The sequence below is a fragment of the Acomys russatus genome, chromosome 3 (assembly GCF_903995435.1).
Source record: "Acomys russatus chromosome 3, mAcoRus1.1, whole genome shotgun sequence".
Lineage (NCBI taxonomy): Eukaryota > Metazoa > Chordata > Mammalia > Rodentia > Muridae > Acomys > Acomys russatus.
This window is the reverse complement of record NC_067139.1, coordinates 81,147,670-81,168,132: the sequence shown is the minus strand read 5'-3', so window position 1 is coordinate 81,168,132 and position 20,463 is coordinate 81,147,670. Positions and strand designations below refer to the sequence as shown.

The 20,463-nt window shown below is 46.4% G+C and overlaps 1 protein-coding gene across 1 annotated transcript; it reads right to left on the bottom strand.

The window, feature by feature from the left end:
• Positions 1 to 12,353: 12,353 nt before the first annotated feature.
• Positions 12,354 to 19,403, bottom strand: Pnp (purine nucleoside phosphorylase). Its single transcript, XM_051143004.1, has 6 exons — positions 19,190 to 19,403; positions 17,380 to 17,549; positions 14,017 to 14,120; positions 13,654 to 13,829; positions 13,352 to 13,542; positions 12,354 to 12,961 (listed from the first exon to the last, which is right to left on the bottom strand). The coding sequence occupies exons 1-6, from the start codon at positions 19,351 to 19,353 to the stop codon at positions 12,744 to 12,746; spliced, it is 1,023 nt and encodes a 340-aa protein (XP_050998961.1). The 5' UTR covers positions 19,354 to 19,403; the 3' UTR covers positions 12,354 to 12,743.
• Between the last annotated feature and the right edge of the window lie 1,060 nt (positions 19,404 to 20,463).

Sequence of the window (20,463 nt, the reverse complement as noted above, 5' to 3'; positions counted from 1 at the left end):
TGTTATCCAAAGACGACTTCTTCTTCTTCTTCTCCTCCTCCTCCTCCTCCTCCTCCTCCTCCTTCTTCTATAGGCATAAGAGTTTTACCTACAGAGGCCAAAAGAGGGCATCAGATCTCCTGGGATTGGAGACTGTGAGCTGCCGCAGGGATGCTGGAAGCTGAAACCAGGTCTTTTGGAAGAGCAACCAGTCAGTGTTCTTTTTCAGTAGAGCTTTTCTACCCTTTAGTAGTATCTCCTTCCTGACTTTCTGTACCTCTCCGAAGTTTGCAGAAAATAAATGTGGGCCAGGTGTTGTGGTACTTATGAACTATCTTGCCTCCGTTTTAGGCTTAAAGGCCATCTTACAGTAAAGACAAACTAGGTTCATTCCCGCTGGGTTTCAGAGCCAGGACAAGCAGCTGAGGTGCCTATTTAATATATCAAAGTGGACCTGGCCTCTGCATTCTCCCAGCATCCCTCAGTCCCTACCTGTTACAGGGCATGGCTGGTGTACCCTGCCCTCTATGCTGAACTTTCCAGCCCAGTGGCTGGGCTTCTTTTCCCCCAGAGGCTCTTCACTATATAATCCAGACATGTTGGTTTTCTCTCTCCTCTCTCTGTGTGCCCACTAGTTCTTTCTCCCTTCCCACCTTCTCTGTTTTCCTGTCTGCATGGCAACTTCCCTGGCCTGGTTCCTTGGGATCCATGAACTCGCCTGAAAGCTGCCACTAATAAACATGCCTTTATATACTTTAATTTGGCTTGAGTTGGCTCATTTAGTCATCAGGGAATACCTATCACTTCTTGTTTATGATTAAATCTGTTTCTCAAGGATTATGCTATGCCCTACATATAACCTTAACTACAAATGGTTCTGAATTGCCTGGTCCAGAAAACAGCAACCAACCATGGCTTTGTTTCAAAAAGCTGTTATGACCACCTTGCAACCCTACCTTTGTTTCAAAAAGTTGTTATGACTACCTTGTTTTTTTTTTTTAAGATGTATTTATTTATTACATATACAGTGTTCTGCCTGCATGTTCACCTGCAAACCAAAAGAGGGAACCAGATCTCATGATAGATGGTTGCGAGCCACCATGCGGTTGCTATGAATTGAACTCAGGACCTCTGGAAGAGCCATCTCTCCAGCCCATGACTACCTTGTTATAACCAATCTGTTATACCACTCCGGTAACCCCATCTGTTTGCCTACTAAATCCCCCACTTGCAAACCCCCTACCACTGAGCTATAAAAAGTCTTATCTCGAGCCAGGCGTGGTGGTGCACGCCTTTAATCCCAGCACTCGGGAGGCAGAGGCAGGCGGATCTCTGTGAGTTCGAGGCCAGCCTGGTCTACACAGTGAGTCCAGGACAGCCAAGGCTACACACTAAAAAAAAAAAAAAAAAAAAAAAAAAAAAAAAAAAAGTCTTATCTTGCCCATTTCCAATGTTGACCTCTTGAACTCCAATTTAGGAGATGGCAGCCCATGTACATGAATTAAAAAGCTTGCTTTGTTTATTTAGTTTGGCTTTTTGAGACAGAATTTCTCTGTGTGACAGAGCCTTGGATGTCCTGGACTCACTTTGTAGACCAGGCTGGTCTCAAAGTCACAGGGCTCTGCCTGCCTCTGCCTCTGGAGTACTAGGACTAAAGACGTGTGCCACCACTCCTGGCTAAGCTTGTTTTAATTAATTGCTTACTTTAACCAATCTGGCCAGGATGAGTGGGTGATCTTTCTCCTTGATCCTATGGGATTAATAGCACTTGCCTTTAATCCCACATTCAGGAGGGCAGGGACAAAGGGATTTCTGTGAGCTCCAGGCCAGCCAGGGCTACATAGTGGGGCTGGGAACAGTAACTGCTGGGGGGTGGGGGAGTGGAGTGGGGGGGGGGGAGTAAAAGCAGTGAGGAGCATATTGGGTTAAACATTCTAAAAAGCTCCCTTCCTTGTCAGACATCAGGAAGGCCAGATGGGGTTGGAGGATAGAGGTGGATGTTTGGAGAACAAGAGTGGGCCTACCAAAACAAGGAGCCTAGGGCAACCAAGTAGACAGTGAGCAATTGAGGAGTTGGGTGAGACTGGAGGCCAGCCAGCCAGGTCAGCACTGGAGTTGACTACATGAGATGGGAGGGAGGGTGTCTGGGTCTTGTTGCATGGATGGATAAGGTTTGGCCTAGTCCTAACTCAGAAAGTTGCAACTTTTCCTTTTTACTGTTTTGTTGTTATTGTTTTGACCAAAACCTAAATATGCTTTTTCCTTGTACTTTGGGCTTCCTCCCATAAAGCTGCCTGCTGTCCTGTGGCTAACTTCCAAAACAGCTTAACTCGGTGGCTTTTTCTACTTTTCTTCTCAAGTTTCCTCCTCTGGGCAGCTAATAAGATTTACAGCTTGGGGTATTACTCTTTTAAATTAAAAAAAAAAAAAAAAGTGTCCCCTTTGGGTAAACTTTGGCTTTGCTTGACTTTCAAACTTGACCTGCCTTTCAATTATTTCAATGTTAGAGAAAAGAAACCAAACCTGTTCCTGCAACTCTCCACAGTAAATGCTGGCAGTGCCTCTTCAGTCTCAGGATGTGGCCCCGACAGCTTTGCCTCCTCCAAGTTCCTGTTGCCTATGCTCACTGAGGGCTCTTGGGCACTGGCCACGGTAGAAAGGAGGCAGGGAGAAGTGCAAACCCACAGCTTTCCTCTTAAACGGAATAAGGGATAGTTTATTGTGCAGCTATTTTAAGTGATCATGGCCTGGGACCTCAAATTCCATGTTCCAATGTGGAAGCAGTTTCATGATGCTTTATAGTTGTTTTGGGGTTTTTGTTTGTTTTGTTTTTAATTGTTTTTTTTAAAGATTTATTTATTTATTATGTATACATTGTTCTGCCCGCATGCCAGAAGAGGACACCAGATCTCATCATAGATGGCTATGAGCCACCATGTGGTTTCTGGGAATTGAACTCAGGACCTTTGGAAGAACAGACAGTGCTCTTAACCACTGAGCCATCTCTCCAGCCCTGTTTGTTTTGGTTTTGGCTTTTGTTTTGAGACAGGGTTTCTCTGAAGTTTTATCGTTTTACAGAACAAAAAAAGCCATAAATCAAAGCAAGCTTTAAATACATTGGTGGGTACATCAGAGAGATAGGTATAGTGAAAGGAAGCTTCCTATAGGCCTAACCTCCTATCTGATCACATTCTTAGCTTTTGGGTTGGTGGACGCTATTGGTCTACTAAGTTAATCCATTCTAAAAGGTTTTCATCTATTAGTCGCAGCATGTAACTAGTTCAGATAGAGGTGGGTAAGGAGTTGCCCTTCAGAAAGTGGAGGTGGTGGTAAAGCTTAGCTTAACCCTTGGACTTGCTCCACAGTGCTGAAATTCTTTTTTTTTTTTTTTTTTTTTTTAGATTTATTTATTTTATTTATTGCATATGAATGCTTTATCTGCAGAAGAGGGTATCAGACTACATTATAAATGGTTGTGAGCCACCATGTGGTTGCTGGGAGTTGAACTCAGGACCTCTGGAAGAGCAGGCGGCACTCTTAATCACTGAGCCATCTCTCCAGCCCCAGTTCTGAAATTCTAACCAGTCAATCAGTCTGAAGGCACAGTTTCTTTTCAGAAGATTTCATTCACACAATACAATCCTGAGAGAAGTGAAAGGAGAGTGTGTCAGAGAGGAGAGATGGGGACTAGGGCCCCTCAGACCTCCCATCCTTGGTGCAGAGCTGAGTTCAGAGGCCAAGAAGAGGAAGAAGGCAAAGCCTAAGCAGGAAAACAGAATGTTGACCCATGCGTGGCATGGCAGTGCGCGCCTATAGTCCCAGCATTCAGCAGGTGGAAACAGATGATCTGTGAGTTCAAAGCCAGCCTGGTCTACACAGTCAGACCTTGTCTGAAAGAAGGAAAGAAAGAAAGAAAGAAAGAAAGAAAGAAAGAAAGAAAGAAAGAAGAGAAAAAGGGAAAAAAAGAAAAGAAAAACGTTGGTTCTTGTACAATGGGGACTCGAGATCTCTGACGAAGCCAGGGCCTTTCTCATCAACAGCATTAAAGGGACCCAGTGGCTTCTCCTTGTCTTGCCGACTCAAACTATGAAATCCACAGACTGCTGTCTGAGAGGGAAGTTTAAAAAGGACTTTTATTGTAAAATTGTACAGACAGAAGCTTAAGTAAAGCACAGAGCTTCTGCCCCAGAGGGAAGTCAGTTCCGGGAAAGTGGCACCGTCAGCAGCTAGCTAGTGGGGGCATTTCACAAGAGTGATGGCAAAACCCCGGGTGACATAGCTGCTCAGGCCAGTTGGCACCCAACAAGGTGTCCCGGTGCCTCTCAGTTTCAGTCAGATCTTTCCAGCCTGGGATGGGGGGCTGGGAGGATGGGGGGGGGGGGGGGGGGGGGGGGGGGGTAGGTAGGTAGGGGAGCGGGAGGTGGGGCGGAGAGGGCGGCGGGTGAAGGGTTTGCTCATTTCTGTTGTGTAAAAGGGAAAGCGGACAAGCACAAGAAGACAGCCGAGGAACAAGGGCGCTCTCTTCTGGAGTGCTTTGCCTCTGGCTAAGTCATAACCGAGGACATTTCTGACCTCTGGCCAATGATGAGAATTAGAACTGCTTGATTTGGGAGTCCCTTCCCTAAAACTACCTGACCGGTTTGTACTTCCTGCTCTCACTTGGGGCTCATTTGCACAGCGCAGGCTTTCCATGCATGCTCTGTTGCACACAGTTGTACTTACAACGTGTGCGTCTCCTGTGAGTGGTACCCAGGGAAAGGGGTACAGCTCCACAGTCACCTACAGCAGCCTGGGAGGTTTTCTTTTAGGGGCCTTGAGTAACACTGGGTCCTTGGCCTCAAATGGGAGTGGGCTGGGGGGCGGGGAGGGAGGTAGAGCCAGGATGAGCCAGTATAAAAGGAGCTGTTATTAAAAATGGGGGGTGGGGGTGGCCACAGAAGGCACCCAGAGAAATAGTAAGGCGTGGTGACAGCACGGGCATGGCTTCTCAAAGGAGTCGCAGTCTACCAAAAGGTGGTTTTTTTGTTTGTTTGTTTTAAGATTTATTTATTATTATGTATACAGTGCTCTGCCTGCATGTACACCTGCATGCCAGAAGGCATCAGATCTCATTATAGATGGTTGTGAGCCACCCTGTGGTTGCTGGGAATTGAACTCAGAACCTCTGGAGGAGCAGTCAGTGTCCTTAACCTCTGAGCCATCTCTCCAGCCCCCAAAAGGTGTTTTTAACACAGATCCACGGATGTTGGAGGAAACTGGAAGTGTGGCCATGGGCTTCTCAAGGGAGAGTTGCCATTAGATGTCTTAGCAAGTGACTGTATGTGCCATTTTGGTGGCTTTCAATTTACAACTGAAAAGGCTGCTAAATTTTTGCTTTGGGTGGGTGTGCACATATGTGTAATTTTGTCTTATGGACATGTGTCATTTTGTTTTATGTGTATGGGTGTGTGGCATGTCTGTGCAACAAGTGCATGTCTGGTGCCTTCAGAAGCCAGAAAAGGGCATTGACTGAGCCCCTAGACCTGGACGGCTGTGAGCCCCTAGACCTGGACGGCTGTGAGCCCCTAGACCTGGACAGCTGTGAGCCCCCTAGACCTGGACGGCTGTGAGCCACCATGTGGGAGCTGGGCCTGAAACCCCAACTCCCTGGAAGAGGAGCCAATACTTTTTTGTTTGCTTGTTTGGTTATTTTGGTTTTTTTGTTTTTGTTTTTGTTTTTTGTGTTTTGAGACAGGGTTTCTCTGTGTAGCCCTGGCTGTCCTGGAACTCACCCTGTAGACCAGGCTGGCCTCGAACTCAGAGATTTGCCTGCGCTCAGAGTGCTGGAATTAAAGGCGTGTGCTGCCACCACCAATACTCATAATCACTGAGCCATTTCTCTTCTAGCCCTTACTTGTTTTGTTTTGTTTTTGTTTTTGTTTTTTAGTGATTGGCTCCAGAGCTATCCCTGGTGGAATAATAATATGATAAAGCAAAACCATAAACCAGTAGGGGGTGCATAAAGAATTGGGAAATGCCTTTTATGATGAATAGTGTTTGGGGTAATATTCCTAGAAAAGGTGGGTTTAAAGCTGGGAAAAGAGCAAGGCCTTAATAAATGCTTTTTGTGTAGGAATTCTTTTGTATTTATTTGTTGTTGGTGTGTGTATGTTGTCTGAAGGCAGGCGTGTGTATGCCCCATGACACACATGTGGAGATCAGAGGAAAACTTTCTCAAGTTGTTTCTCCCCTTCTACCATGGGATACAGGGATTGAACTTGGATCCTCAGGCTTGCTTGGCAAGTGGTTTTACCTCCTGAGACACTGCGCCAGCACTGTGTTTGGAAGTCTGACTTTCAGCTGACCAGAGACTTTAAGGAGACTCTGGAGTGAAGGATCCCTTCCTTTTCATGTACATACTTTTCTCCATCTTTCAATTTTTCCTCAGTCAGCATCTCATACTGAGCAAGTGCATGGGTATTTGTATTATAAAGAACCACAGGTCACTGCCACATACTTTCAAGTGCTTTGCACCCATGCCAGCAGCCAGACTTAGTAGGACTCTGCTATGGGGTTCCAGCCTTCCTTTTATTTGCCAGCCTGCTCTTTACATATGCTGGTACCACAGCCTTTGAACAGGCAGGATAAGAAGACAGAAAATTATGGGGATATGGAAAGGAAAGGTTGAGCCTCTGCCAGCCAATAGTCAGGGAGACCAGCACAATCCCCAACATTTGCCATGAAGATGGTTAATGATGTAGAGACAATATTTTTTTCTTTAAATTGTTTTTTATTTATTCTTTGGCAATTTCATACATATATGTAATATATTTTTACTGTATTCACCACTCATTCCTATTTATTTGTTTGTTTGTTTGTCTTGGTTTTTCAAGACAGGGTTTCTCTGTGTGTAGCTGTCCTGGACTCACTTTGTAGACCAGACTGGCCTCAAACTCACAGGGACACACCTGCCTTTGCCTCCTGATTGCTGGGATTAAAGGCGTGCGCCACCACACCCGGCTAACAGAATACATCTTATTGAGGTACATAGCATATCATTCACCTGTTTCACATGTACAATCCAGTGAGTTTTAGACACTTTACTCAGTGCTGTAGCTATCATCAGTCAGCTTTGGATTGTTTTAATACTAGAGATAAGACCTCCAGGCTCATTTCTAGTATCACTGTTCTTCTCTGAACCACAGGGAATCTACTTTATATTTCTGTATACACCTTTCGCAGACATTTTAAATAAATAGAATCATAAATCCATGGTAACTTGGATTATTTCTCCTAATATATTTTGAGATCTGTGTCAGTGGTTTAGGATGCCATCATACAGATAGATTAAAAAAAAAAAAAAAGTATGTGTGTGGTATGGTAGCACATACCTTTAATCCCAACACTTGGGAGACAGAGGCAGTCGGATCACTGTGAGTTCGAGGCCAGCCTGGTCTACAAAGTGAGTCCAGGACAGCCAGGGCTACACAGAGAAACTCTGTCTTGAAAAACAAAAACAAACAAGAAAAGGTATTACTAAGGCTAGAGAGATGGCTCAGCTGTTAAAGGCTAGGCCCACAACCCAAAATATAAGAAGGTATTACTAATTAAGGGGATAGAACCAGCCAGGTGTGGTGGCCCACATCTTTAATCCCAGCACTTGGGAGGCAGAGGCAGGTGGATCGCTGTGAGTTCGAGGCCAGCCTAGTCTACAAAGTGAGTCCAGGATAGCCAAGGCTACACAGAGAAACCCTGTCTCGAAAATCCAAAACAAACAAACAAAAAATGTACTCATTAGCTGATGGACATGTAGGTCGTTTGAGGGTTTTATCTATTATGACTAACTAGTGCTACAGTGGACATTTTTCTGTATGTGTGTCTTATTTACTCTTCTGTTGCTGTGATGAAACACCATGACCAAAGCAACTTACAAAATGATGCACTTAACTAGAGGCTTGCTTCAAAGGGTCAATCCATGACCACCATGGTGGGATGCACAGTAGCAGGTGGACACACCCAGGCCTGGAGCAGTAGCTGAGTGCTTTCATCTGATCTGCAAGATGGAGGCAGAGAGAAAGTAAGACTGGGGCTGGCAAGGGTTTGTAAAGCCTCAAAGCCCACCCCCAGTGACACACCTCTTCCAGCAAAGCCACACCTGGTAGCAGGCAGGCACACCTTGTAGAGAGCTTTAGAAAAAGATTATGAGGGCTGGAGACATGGCTCACTGGATAAGAGCACTTCCTACTCTTCCAGAGGTCCTGAGTTCAATTCCCAGCAACCACATGGTGGCTCCCAACCATCTGTAATGTGATCTGATGCCTTCTTCTGCAGATAAATTACTCATATGCAATTAAAAAAAAAAAAAAAGATTATGGAGGCCGGGTGTGGTGGTGCACGCCTTTAATCCCAGCACTTAGGAGGCAGAGGCAAGTGGACTGCTGTGAGTTCAAGGCTAGACTGGTCTACACAGCAAGTCCAAGACAGCCAAGGCTACACAGAGAAATTCTGTCTTGAAAAAACAAAGAAAAAGATTATGGAATCCCAGAGCATGTGTTATGGAATTTTTAAAGCATACTTAAGCACTGGCCACCATTCAAAAGGAAAGGCCAGGGTCTGAGATGAATGGTTCAGTGGTCATGAGGACTTGCTGTTGGAAGAGTTCTGTTTGCAGCACCCACATAGCAGGTCACAACCAGGTATAACTCCAGTTCCAGGGCCTCCAACTCCCTCTGTGAGCACCAGGCATGCATGTGGTGTGCATACAGGCAAAACACAGAAAGGATTTTATGGGAAAAGGGTATCTTGACAATCAGGGGTAAGGGCGGGTGTTGGGCCAAGGAATACCACAAAATCACACCACACAACAAACCTCATACAAGAGATTTCTTGGAAGAAGGGACACAAAATGGCTGCTTCTGAGTTGGGTGTAGGCTGCAGCAGGTGAAGGCATGAGGGCAGGCTTTATTGTGGTGGTGCTGGTGCAGGGGTGGGTGGGGGCATATGGAGCAAACACATAGGGAAAATACACCAAAGGTGGAAATGTTTCACCCTGGATGTTAGTGATGGAAACCCTATTGTCACTGAATCATTAAATGTGGGTGATAGATTGGAGAGGGGGGAGCTCCTGGTTCTGGAATGTGGGTGGTTCTCAGTTGACCAATACACATAGAATACAAATACATAAATATTTGCTGTTTCTTGTAACAGGCAATACAGAACTTTTGTAGTTAAGGTTATAGGTAGGGCAAAGACCAATCCTTGAGTGGTTTAATCACAAGCAGAATGAACTTAGTGTTTGTCTTTTCTTTCTTTTTTTTTTTTTTTTTTTTTTTTTTTTGGTTTGGGGTTTGGTGGCTTTTTGTTGTTGTTTTTGTTTTTTTGGGTTTTTTGTTTGTTTGTTTTGTTTCTTTTGTTGTTGTTGTTTTGAGACAGGGTTTCTCTGTGTAGCTTTGGCTGTCCTAGACTTGCTTTGTAGACCAGGCTGGCCTCAAACTGACAGAGATCCACCTGCCTCTGCCTCCATATTTGTCTTTTCTATAAGATGGCTTTTAAGCCTACGGTGGAAGCAGGCTAGCTCATCAGAGTAAAGGTACTTCCTAAGTCTGAAGGTGCATACTAGTGGTTCCATTCTGTTTATTAGGGGAATGGCATCCAAGGAAATCTTTTGTTTTGTTTTGTTTTTCAAGACAAGGTTTCTCTGTGTAGCCTTGGCTGTCCTGGACTCACTTTGTAGACCTGGCTGGCTTCAAATTCACAGTGATCCACCTGCCTCTGCCTCCCGAGTGCTGGGATTAAAGGCGTGTGCCACCACACCTGGCCTACCCAGGGAAATCTAATGGCCACTGTATTGAATGGTTCTGTGTCAACCTAACACAAGCTAGAGTCATCAGAGAGGAGGGAGTCTCAGATGAGGAAATGTCTCTGTATGATCCAGCCATAGGGCATTTTCTCAATTAGCTATCAGCTTGTGGTGGGTGGGCCACCCCCGGGCTGGCAGTCCTGGGTTTTGTAAGACAGCAGGCTGAGCAAGCCGGGAGGAGCATGTCAGCGAGCAGCAGCCCTCCATGGCCTCTGCATCAGCTCCTGCCTCCATGACCCTGCCCTGCTTGGGTTCCTGTCCTGACTTCCTTAGATGATGAACTGTGATGTGGAAGTGTAAGCCAAATAAACTCTTTCCTCCCTAACTTGCTTTTTGGTCATGGTGCTTCATCGTAGCAGTAGAAACTCTAAGACAGGCACATATCTGAAATTTCAGACACACTTTTTACTCAGCTTTTCATCTTAGGGTCTTCATAGGCTCTCTAATATTCCATTATGTTCCAAGTGAGAATATTTAAATCATCTATACTAAGAATAAAAACTAAAGCCCGGCATAATGGCATACACCTGTGACCTACGCAGCCCGGAGGAAGATGCAGAAAAGGATCAGGAATTCTAGGTCATCCTGGCCAGCCTGGGCTATGTGAAACCCTGACTCGTAAATACAAAAGCAAGAGGCAAAATGCCACCCTTCCCCTAACACACACCTAAAGAAAAGAGACAAGGAACCGAGCCTGGAAAGGAAGAAATTCGCAAGTGAAGAGGCAAGAACCCTGCAAAGTGACATTGACGCAGGAGAATGGAGGCTGAGAGGGCCAAGTCGCCTGCTGTCTAGCCTGAGTTTGATACCTGGGAGCCACATGGTGGACCGTGAAAACCAGCCTGCCCTAGCGGTCCTGATAGCCACACCTTTGCACTTGTCTATACAGAGAGAGAGAGAGAGAAAGAGAGAGAGAGAGAGAGAGAGAGAGAGAGAGAGAGAGAGAGAGAATAAATAAACAAATGCAGTTGAAAACAAACAAAATTAACAATATGCCATGCAATGAAATGATTTCCATGCTTTGTTGGAGTTGGGAGAGAGGGCAATGGCAGTCACTAAGTGATGTTTATTCCAGAGGGGAGATGAGGATTCAGTCTGAGCCTTAGGCAGCCCTTGGTGAATAAGGAACATTTGGAGGAAACAGAGCGAGCAACAGAGCGAGCGAGCAGGTCAGGCTCCAGTGCGGTGCAGCACGCCATTCATTCACCCTTTGTTTCCAGCCACAGCAGGAGCTCAGGACAGTGTTCAGAGTGAAACTGGGAAAGAGAAACTGAAGCCCAAAGCCAGTAGCTCATAAGAAAAATGGTGCCTCACCCTCCCCTACCCCCCAGCACACAACTAGAGAAAGGAGCCAGAAAACAGAAGAAATTGGCAAGAGAAATAAAACAGGCAAGAACCCAGCAAACCGACAATGGGCAGGACTGTGAAAGCCAAATGGAGGAGGGGACTTTCTCATCAATGCAGGAAAATGAAGGCAAATGAATCTGGAAACGCATTAAGTCTAATTTAGGCCAAACTTTAAAATTAGGTAGAAAGAGTATAGAAAAGAAACTTCTATTTTTGTTGAAATGCAAATTAATAGTGATAGAAAACCCAAGCAGCCAGCCAGTGTTAGTTCAAAAGATGTTCTTTTCAAACAAATGATTAAAAAAAGCATATGCAATTTACATGGAAAAAGGCCTCACAGAGCTCAGGCCTCTTTACTAGGAAAAAGGTCACACAGATCTCAGACAAATCATTAGATAGAAGGGACAGGACAGGGTCAAGAACTCTCTCTGGCTGTGCCAGCAAGAGGGTGACATTGTCTTAATGCCAGTAAAGAAATGGACCCGTTAGCAGGGCAAGAGCAAAAGCGTCCTTCTATGTCCTTCCTTACATGGGCTTCCAGCAGAAGGCATGGCCCCAACTAGATCTGGATTAAAGGTGTGTCTTCCCAACTCAAGATCTGGATTAAAGATGTGTCTTCCAACCTCAAAAGATCCAAATTAGAAGATCTTTACATTTCAAATTAAGCAAAAATTCCTTCATAGGTGTGCCCTCTGTTTGGGGGTTCTAGTTAATTCCAGATGTAGCCAAGTTGACAACCAGGAATAGCCATCACATAATATGTAAGGAAAAAGTGAATGGACCAACTTCACACAGGCTTGACTGGGGTTGGAAAGAATCTGGCCAGCAGTGCGACAAATGGCAACAGACAAGGGGTATTTGCTATTGCATTGTCAGGATGGTATGGAAAAGAAAGATGGGAGTAGGGGATAAGATGAAGGCAAGGGAAAGGCAAAAGGTGGCAGCTAAGGCAGAGAACAGGTCTGTGAGATGCAATACTCATGAAAGCAGATGGAGCAAAGAAATGAAAGACAGGGGCCAGTCTAAAAGAAGTGGTCCCCACCCCACTCACATCACCATTCTTTGCCCTTTGCTGCTCACCTACTACCTCATCTCCATTCTTAGCTACTTTTGAAAAATCACAGAGTCACACAAGACAATGTGGTCCCACAGCTTTTCAAGCCTTTCATGGCCTAGGCCCTAGCTTCACACCAAATCACACACCAAAGGGAAGTATTTGCTCTCTTTATTCTCAAAATGTTATGGTGCTAAATAACATCCAAGAGGTATTGGGTTGGTCTTTGGTCTCTAGTGCTTTAGGGGACCCAGACTGAGTCCAGAGGAACGTGTGCATCATCTCCCAGACCTAAAGGTACTGTCTGAAGGCGTAGATCGCAAGTGTGGTGGGGAGAGGGCTCCAGCTCTTTAGAGCAATGAAAGTTAGACTGTTTTTGAGAAGGCAGCTGAGCTAGAGGGCCAGGCATCAGGACGGTGGAGGAACGTGGGGAAGGTGGAGGGCGGGAATCCTCCTCTTTCCTTACAGCAAAGAAGACAGCTACTTGGAACCCAGAAGGGAAGCACCAGAGCTCCCCAGGGCCAGTCAGCTGGCCTGCTCAGGGAGCTGAATGCTCTCCATCAGTAGGGAGACGAACTGTTCCAGCTTCTGCGCAGCTGCTTTCCCGGCCTCTAGGACTTCCTTGTGATCGGCCTTCTCCCGGTTCTCGTAATCCATGACAACCTTGTTAGTAATGAGCGAGAAACCAAGGACACGAAGCCCGCAATGTCGTGCTACGATAACTTCTGGGACCGTGCTCATGCCTGGTGGAGACAGAGAAAAAGACGTTCGCGTGACCTCCTGCACCCTCCACTTGCCTAACTTCATGAACTCTCAGAAGGCATCCAAAGCAACTAAATTCGTGTTGAGCGTATGTTGTCGCACATTCCCTTAGGTGGCCTTACTAGTTTCTTACCCACGCCACCAAGACAATCTGTTTCTGCACTTTGTGGTAATTAATGGTGTAAGTCCAGCTTCCAGCCCCGGGTACGGAAGGTGGGTGCTGAGCCTCGGTATAGTGCTCAAGCTCAACCCTGTGCTCTCCACTTCCCTAGCAATCTCATTCATCCTTCCCCAGATCCGCAAACTCGACCTCCCCTTTGCTGTTTTATCTGCCCCCTCCCTCAAACCTGAGGCCAAATCCCTCTTCTCACCAACAGCATCTGCTCCCAGCTTATGCAGCAGGCAGCTCTCTGCCACAGTCTCAAAGTTGGGACCTGCCAGCATCACATAGGTGCCTTCTTGTAGTTCTCGCTGCTCCCCCATCTGCTTCCACGCCATGAAAGCCTTCTGCCTCATAGTCCGGTCATAAGCATCAGACATGGCAGGGAAACGAACGCCAAACCTAGAGCACAGGTGGGCTTGACTCAGAAAACTGATGCTAAGTGAACTCTCTTTCCCAGCCCTGGGACGAGGCCAGACCCTTGTCCGTGCAGAGTGAGGCCACGATGCATACCTTTCGTCGTTGGGGCCTCGGAGAGGGTTTTGACCACTGAAACCAGGCAGGTTGATATGGTCACGGATGAGCATGATATCTCCAACCTCAAATTTAGAGTTGAGCCCCCCTGCTGCATTGGTGACCACCAGAGTCTTCACACCCATAAGATGGAAAACCCTCACCGGGAATGTTACCTTAGATGCAAAAGATCGAAAAAGATACCTCAAAACCTCACCAACCAACGCACAAAGTAAGAACAACACAGTACGCACCAGGAGATGAGAGACCAAACACTTCCCCAGCCCAACTAGTTAAGACAGTAACGTAGGACAGTTTGCCCCATCTTCCTCCTGCTGCCACCAAGCCTGTGCCCCGGTTTACCTTTGACAGGGAGTACCCCTCATACATGTGGAACCTGCCCTGCATCATTACACAGGGTCGCTCATTCAGGAGTCCAAACACCAGGCGGCCAGCATGACCTTGCACTGCATACAGAAAAGGAAAAGCACGGTGATTCTGTTGTGCCAGGCGCAGCAGCACTCTGCTCTTTACCTCGGCGCTCAGGAGGTGGACGCAGGCAGCTCTCTGCCAGTTCAAGGCCGGCCTAGACTACATAGCGCGTTCCAGGCCACCGAGGGATACACGGTGGGACTCCTTCAAAAGGAGACGTGACCATACTTCCCTGCCGCGCACACATGAGCACCTACTAGAAACCATACACTGCGTTTGGCGTATAATGACATAACTGAACAAAAGTCTGGAGACGGACCATATAATCATACAAATGTAACTGGATGTTAGAGATGTGGGGTGAGGATATTTGATGTGAACACGTAACAAAAGGAACTTCTAAAGACTTTTCCAGAGATGGAGAGACTCATCCTGCAATGGAGAAAAGTGAGCACAAGCCAAAGCTGGAACCAGTGGACTCGGCAATTACAGGTATCTTTTAATATTTTCCAAATTATTTTTTAAAATAGTTTATTTATTTTATTTGCATTGGTGTTTTGCCTACATGTATGTCTGTGTAATCGTGTTAGGTCCCCTGGAACTGAAGTTACAGACAGCTGTGGGCTGCCATGTGGGTGACGGGAAGTGAACCCAGGACCTCTGGAAGAGCAGCCAGTGCTCTTAACTGCTGAGCCATCTCTCCAGCCACCCCCCCTCACCCATTCTTAAAATGTGTCTGATAACTAACTCTTCTAACATAACTCTCTGCCTCCTTATTCCAGCTATGGAGCTCCTGGTATATGCTGACATCCTAAAGGAAGAGCCACACTGAGACCCACACAACTCTTTCCCGTTAACAGTTCTGTGGGAAACAATATCCATACTGGAGTATGTGGGTCATGAAAGCACAAAGACTAACTATTATTACCAGCCCAATTATCTGGCAGTGTCCTCTAATGGAATAAGACTTGTGTGAGAGAGGGACCAGATTCAAGAAGAATTGAGCCAGGTGTTATGGTACATGCTTTTAATCCCAGCACTTGGGAGGCAGAGGCAGGTGGATCACTGAGTTCGAGGCCAGCCTGGTCTAAAAAGCAAATCCAGGACAGCCAGGGCTACATAAAGAAACCCTGTCTCAAAAAAATTAAAAAAAAAAAAAAAAAAAAAGCAAAAACAAAAACAAAAAAACTAGTAACAGAACAAAGTTGGCATAGCTGGAAAAGCTCAAAACAGAAGTTGATAAACTGCATATTAACTTGCTTATCTCTTGGTGCAGGGTGCTCGCTCCTGAGGAAGGAGTGGCAGACAGGGTCAAAGTCACTACTACGTTCCCTGCCCTCCTCTCTGCAGTGTTCCTTTTCTACCTGTTGCTCCCACACCTCCCTGCTCTGCTCTAGCCCCAAAGGGCACTTAAATATTTATTAAAAGTTTCAATTCCCAGGCTGGAAAGGTGGCTCAGTGGTTAAGAGCACTGTCTGTTCTTCCAGAGGTCCCGAGTTCAATTCCCAGAAACCACATGGTGGCTCACAACCATCTACAATGTGATCTGATGCTCTCTTCTGGAATGCAGGTGTACAAACAGATAGAGCACTGATACATAAAAAAAAAAATAGATATTTCTTTAAAAGTTTCAATTCTCGAGCTAGAGAGGTAGCTCAGTGGTTAAGAGCACTGCTTGCTCTTCCAGAGGTCCTGAGTTCAATTCCCAGCAACCACATGGTGGCTCACAACCATCTGTAATGAGATCTAGTGGGCAGGCACACATGCAGACAGAATACTGTATAACAAATAAATAAATAAATATTAAAAAAAAAAAAAAAAAAAAGAAAAGGTACTTTAAAAAAAAAGTTTCAATTCTCTTAGGAAAGACAGATAAAAAGGAAGATAGATAAGAAGGCATAAAAATAATATAAATAATAAGTAAAGCAAAGTAGGGTAGTTATTTAAAATAAAAAGAATTAAAAAACAAATAAACAAACAAAAAAACCTACTCTTGTTCTTTGCTTGGCCTGTCTCACCTGGCCTTTCTAAATCTGAGCTTGAGTGCTCAGTGGAGATACCAGAGCTCTACAGTACACAGGGCGTTTGGGTCCCTTTCCTAAGGCTGCTGTGAACAAGGGTGCTCCTATATTAATCCCGGTGTGGTACAGAACCACATGGTGGCCACAGTGGCCACAATGCTTGTTGTCATGTGCTTCTGGGCTGCAGACGTAGGTGGAGCTAAAGAATAGCAGGAAGACGCCGGAAACAGTTTTGTCCTGGGGCTACAGTACTGGTTCTCCCACCGAAAGTACAGACCAGAAGAAATGAGGAGTGTGTGTGTGTGTGTGTGTGTGTGTGTGTGTGAGGTGTGTATACGTGTGTGTGTGAGGTGTGTGTGTGAGGTGTGTGTGGTGTGTATACGTGTGTGTGTATGTGTAGTGTGTGTATATGTGGTGTGTACATGTGTGTGTATGTGTGGTGTGTGTGTGTGTGTGTGCGTGTGCATGCACAGATGTCTGTGTGTGTTGTAGTGTAAAGATAACTACTGGGAGTCAGTTCCTTCCTTTCAGTTCATGGATCTTGGATAGTGAGCGTAAGACATCATGTTTGGGGACAGGCACCTTTCCCTGCTGAGCCTTCATCATCTCACCAACCCTCCCCACCCCAAGATACACTGAAGATTTTTTTGGCCGGGCATGGTGGTGCACTCGGGAGGCAGAGGCAGGTGGATTTCTGTGAGTTTGAGGCCAGCCTGGTCTACAAAGCAAGTCCAGGACAACCAAGGCTAACACAGAGAATCTGTCTCAAAAAACAAACAAACAAACAAAAAAAGATTTCTTTCTAAAATCATTCTGATTCAGAATGTCTCTCTTCCTCTCTTACATTTGGCTTTGGTCAAATGTGAGGACCAGTGTAGAAACATCTCCTTGATTAGATCCCACATAAGCCCACTGTGGTGGTTAGAATAGGGCTCGTCCCACAGGCACGTACATTTGAATATTTAGTCACCAGGAAGTGGCACTATTTGAAAGTATTAGAAGAATCAGGACTTTTGTCCTTCTTGGAGACTGGGGGTGTGCTTTGAGGTTCCTAAAGCGCATGCCAAGCCTGTGTCTCTGTCTTGACCCCCAGATCAGGATGCAGTTCAGCTACTGCTCTGGTGTCATGAATGTTGCTATGCTCCCCACCATGATGACAATGGACGAAGCCCTGAAACTAAAGGAAAAGCACCTAACTAAATGCTCTCTCTCATAAGCATTGCCTTGGTCATGTTGTCTGGTCACTAAGCAACATCCAAAGTCCAGCCAGTACCTGTGCTTTGGGGAAAGTTGGGTATGTCACTGTAGTCAAAGATCTGAGCCTTAGTTAGTTTAGCAGTCAGACCTCCTAACCCAGAACCACAGATCACTGCCACTTCAGGTTTATGTGTCGTTTGGGACAGAAGCCACTCAGCAGTCCTCTGGTAATCTTCGTACGTGAACCTAGAGATAAAAGGAACCAAGTGACTTCACCTTCTACTCCAAGTACATAGGAAAACAGCTGATGGCGCAGAAAACCTCGCAGGTGTTTATTCTAAGGCATCAGAGCACAGAGGTGAGAGCCTAGAGGGAGCCTGCCCTGTTCAATCAGCCTCTCACAAATCAGGCCCACTGAAAGTCTGACAGGAAACACCCTTCATTCCAGAGCATAAGAATTCCCATGAAGGCTGGCCACCCTCAAGCGCTCTACAGCTAAGTCGCACCCCAGAATGAGGAGGCTCCTACTTCTGTCTGTGACAAAAATAGAACCAGAGGTTCCTTGCACTCAGGAGGCAGAGGCAGAGGCAGGCAGATCTCTATGAGTTCGAAGCCAGCCTGGTCTACCTAACCCTGAGTCCAGGACAGCCAAGGCTACACAGGAAAAACCCTGTCTCAAAAAAGAGATTAAAAAAAAGAATTGACTGGGAGCCAGGAGTGGTGATGCAGACCTTTAATTCTAGCACTACTTGTTGGGGGGGGGGAGGGGGCAGACTGCCAGAGCTGTTACACAGAGAAACCCTGTGTAAATCTTCTCATAGTCCCAAGTCCAATTCCACCACATCCAACAAAGATCAAAGATTTCTCTCAGGAGTGGGAAGAACTAAGGTGTTCATGAATGGAGCACAACTAAAAAAGCCTCCACAAAGACATGGTTTTTTCCTTCCATCAGGAGAGCCTCAAGCCCCAGCTCCATGGCAGACCCAGACATTAGAATAACTTGAGCCCAGCCTGCAAACACAGTAAGACTTTTGCACACACACAGTCACAGGAGTGTATCACAGGAAACAAAACAGGGCTACAGCACAACAGGTTTCCCTCAGTAAAACAGATAGCAAGGGCAGGAACGGGTGGAGCCCCGGGGTGACAAAGAGAAGCAATTAAGTAGGCAAGAATCGAATGAAACAGCATCCCAAAGGGCCGGAAGAAGTGTGAAGCTTAGCCATGTCCATCCAGCCACAGCTGACAGTCACCGGGACCTGAGGTCATCCCAAAGCTGCTGTGATCCCTTCAGCTCTGCTGGTGAGTTCATCTGGGAATTCCCTACACAAAAGGAATAGAGACTTCTTCTTCTTCTTCTTTTTCTTTTTTTTAAGTGGACAGGGAGGAGTGAGTGTCTTCTGAGCAGATAAAATATTTCCCAGCCTTAAAGAGGCTCCATTCCCAATTTGTTAATGCGATCTTCAGTTTGGAGGAAATTGACGGGCCATCCTGGAAAGTGAGCTATTTTCCTTCCTTAGGAAAGACTGCGGGATAGCACAACGTTGGTTACGTGGACCCGGAGAATGGAAACTTGTGTTATGAAGTAGTCAGTGCTCTTACCTCCGTTTCCACACACATCCCAACACACCAAAGAGGCACAACAGAGGCACACTGCGCTAACCTGTTCCTTCCTGCTCCTGGGCGCCCCTACCGCTGGGTTCCCGCGCCTGCCCTGCGGCCCCTCCATTCCGGAACCGAGTCTGCCACCGGGCTCCGTGCCAGGCCTCTCGGCATCCCCAGCAGACTCGTTCCATCCCTGGGCCCAGACTGCTAAGTTCCCAGGTCTAGGCGACAGCCCGTCCCCCTCGGCTGCGCGTCCCAGTCCCCCATGGCCTGTCACTCACTCGTTCTCCATGGTGTCACCGACGGCCGCGCCGAAATCCAGCCCTTTCCGCTCCGCGGGCGACACCGTCAGAGTCTGGTCAACACTGTTAGTGCACTGGTCTCTGGGCCCTGCTTTATAGCCCCAGCTGGAGGCGCCAGCCAATAGCAACGACCTCATCTCCATGGTGACACACCCTCATCCCGAGGTGTGGCAGGAAACCTCGCCTGAGCTCTTTTCATTGCGACCTTAATCGAGTCTACCGGCAGCCAGCTTTTTCGTTTCCCAACAGACTCATGAGTCTCCCAGCCAGGAAGAGGACTAAAAGCAGGGTGGGGAGCCCTGGAGCCCCATTTTCCACTGTGTTATTTCGCAAGAGTTAGAAAAGCGAAAGCATTCAAACCATAGATTGTGCAATCATGGAATAAAATGAAACGAAACAGTGGCTGAGGGGCTCTCTGGGATAGGCAAGTGGGGTCAGGCCGGTAACGGTGCTGACTTGGAGCCTGCGGGATTTGGGAAACCCAGATCGAAGTGAGTTCTAGCTAGCCTGGATCCTAGGCACAGACAGGATGGCGACAGGTTGGATGGACGCACAGTACGCAGTCCAAGCAATTCTGCTAACTCTGAGAACTGTCAGCGTCGTGGAGAACATTTGGTATTCCTTCTCCTTAATCAAGGCATGCTTGGTTCTTGAGATCCTTAAACTGCCCCTCTCCCGGGGGCTTTTCGCTCCCGCTTTCTGCTTTACCACCACAACTCAAGCCACTGTTTTCCAGCCCTATTTTTCTCATTCACTTAAAAAAAAATTCACTGTGCACCAGTTTTAGTGGAGTAAGCATGAGAGCAAAAATAATGGCTGGAAAGCCGACGCTGGTAGTACACACCCCAGCACTCAGGACAGACGCAAGAGGCCTCTGTGAGTTCAAGGCCAGCCTAGGTCGCTCTTAGTGAGACCCTGTCACAGTACTAGCAGTAGTGGCGGAATGTGGTTAATTTCTGTAATCCCAGGACTAGGAAGGTCTGATACAGTAAGATTGAATATGAATAGATTGAGGCCAGCCTGGGCCAGTCTGTGCTGTCGATAGATAGATAGATAGATAGATAGATAGATAGATAGATAGAATGAATGAGAGAAAATAATAAATCAGTGCAAGGAAATACCTATATTTGATGACTCTTTTTAACTTTTTGGTTTTATTTTTATTTTTGTTTGTTTTTGTTTTTGAAGCAGGGCTTTTCTCTTTGATGCTCTGCTTGGTCCCTAATGCTGGGATTCAGCTTTAAGTTGAGTTT

Coding starts and splice junctions, on each gene's coding strand:
- Pnp (XM_051143004.1), bottom strand. CDS start 19,353: ATGGAGATGAGGTCGTTGCTATTGGCTGGCGCCTCCAGCTGGGGCTAT. Junction 14,121..17,379: donor CAACTTTCCCCAAAGCACAG/GTACTGGCTGGA, acceptor TTCTGTATGCAG/TGCAAGGTCATGCTGGCCGC. Junction 13,830..14,016: donor AGGGGTACTCCCTGTCAAAG/GTAAACCGGGGC, acceptor TTTGCATCTAAG/GTAACATTCCCGGTGAGGGT.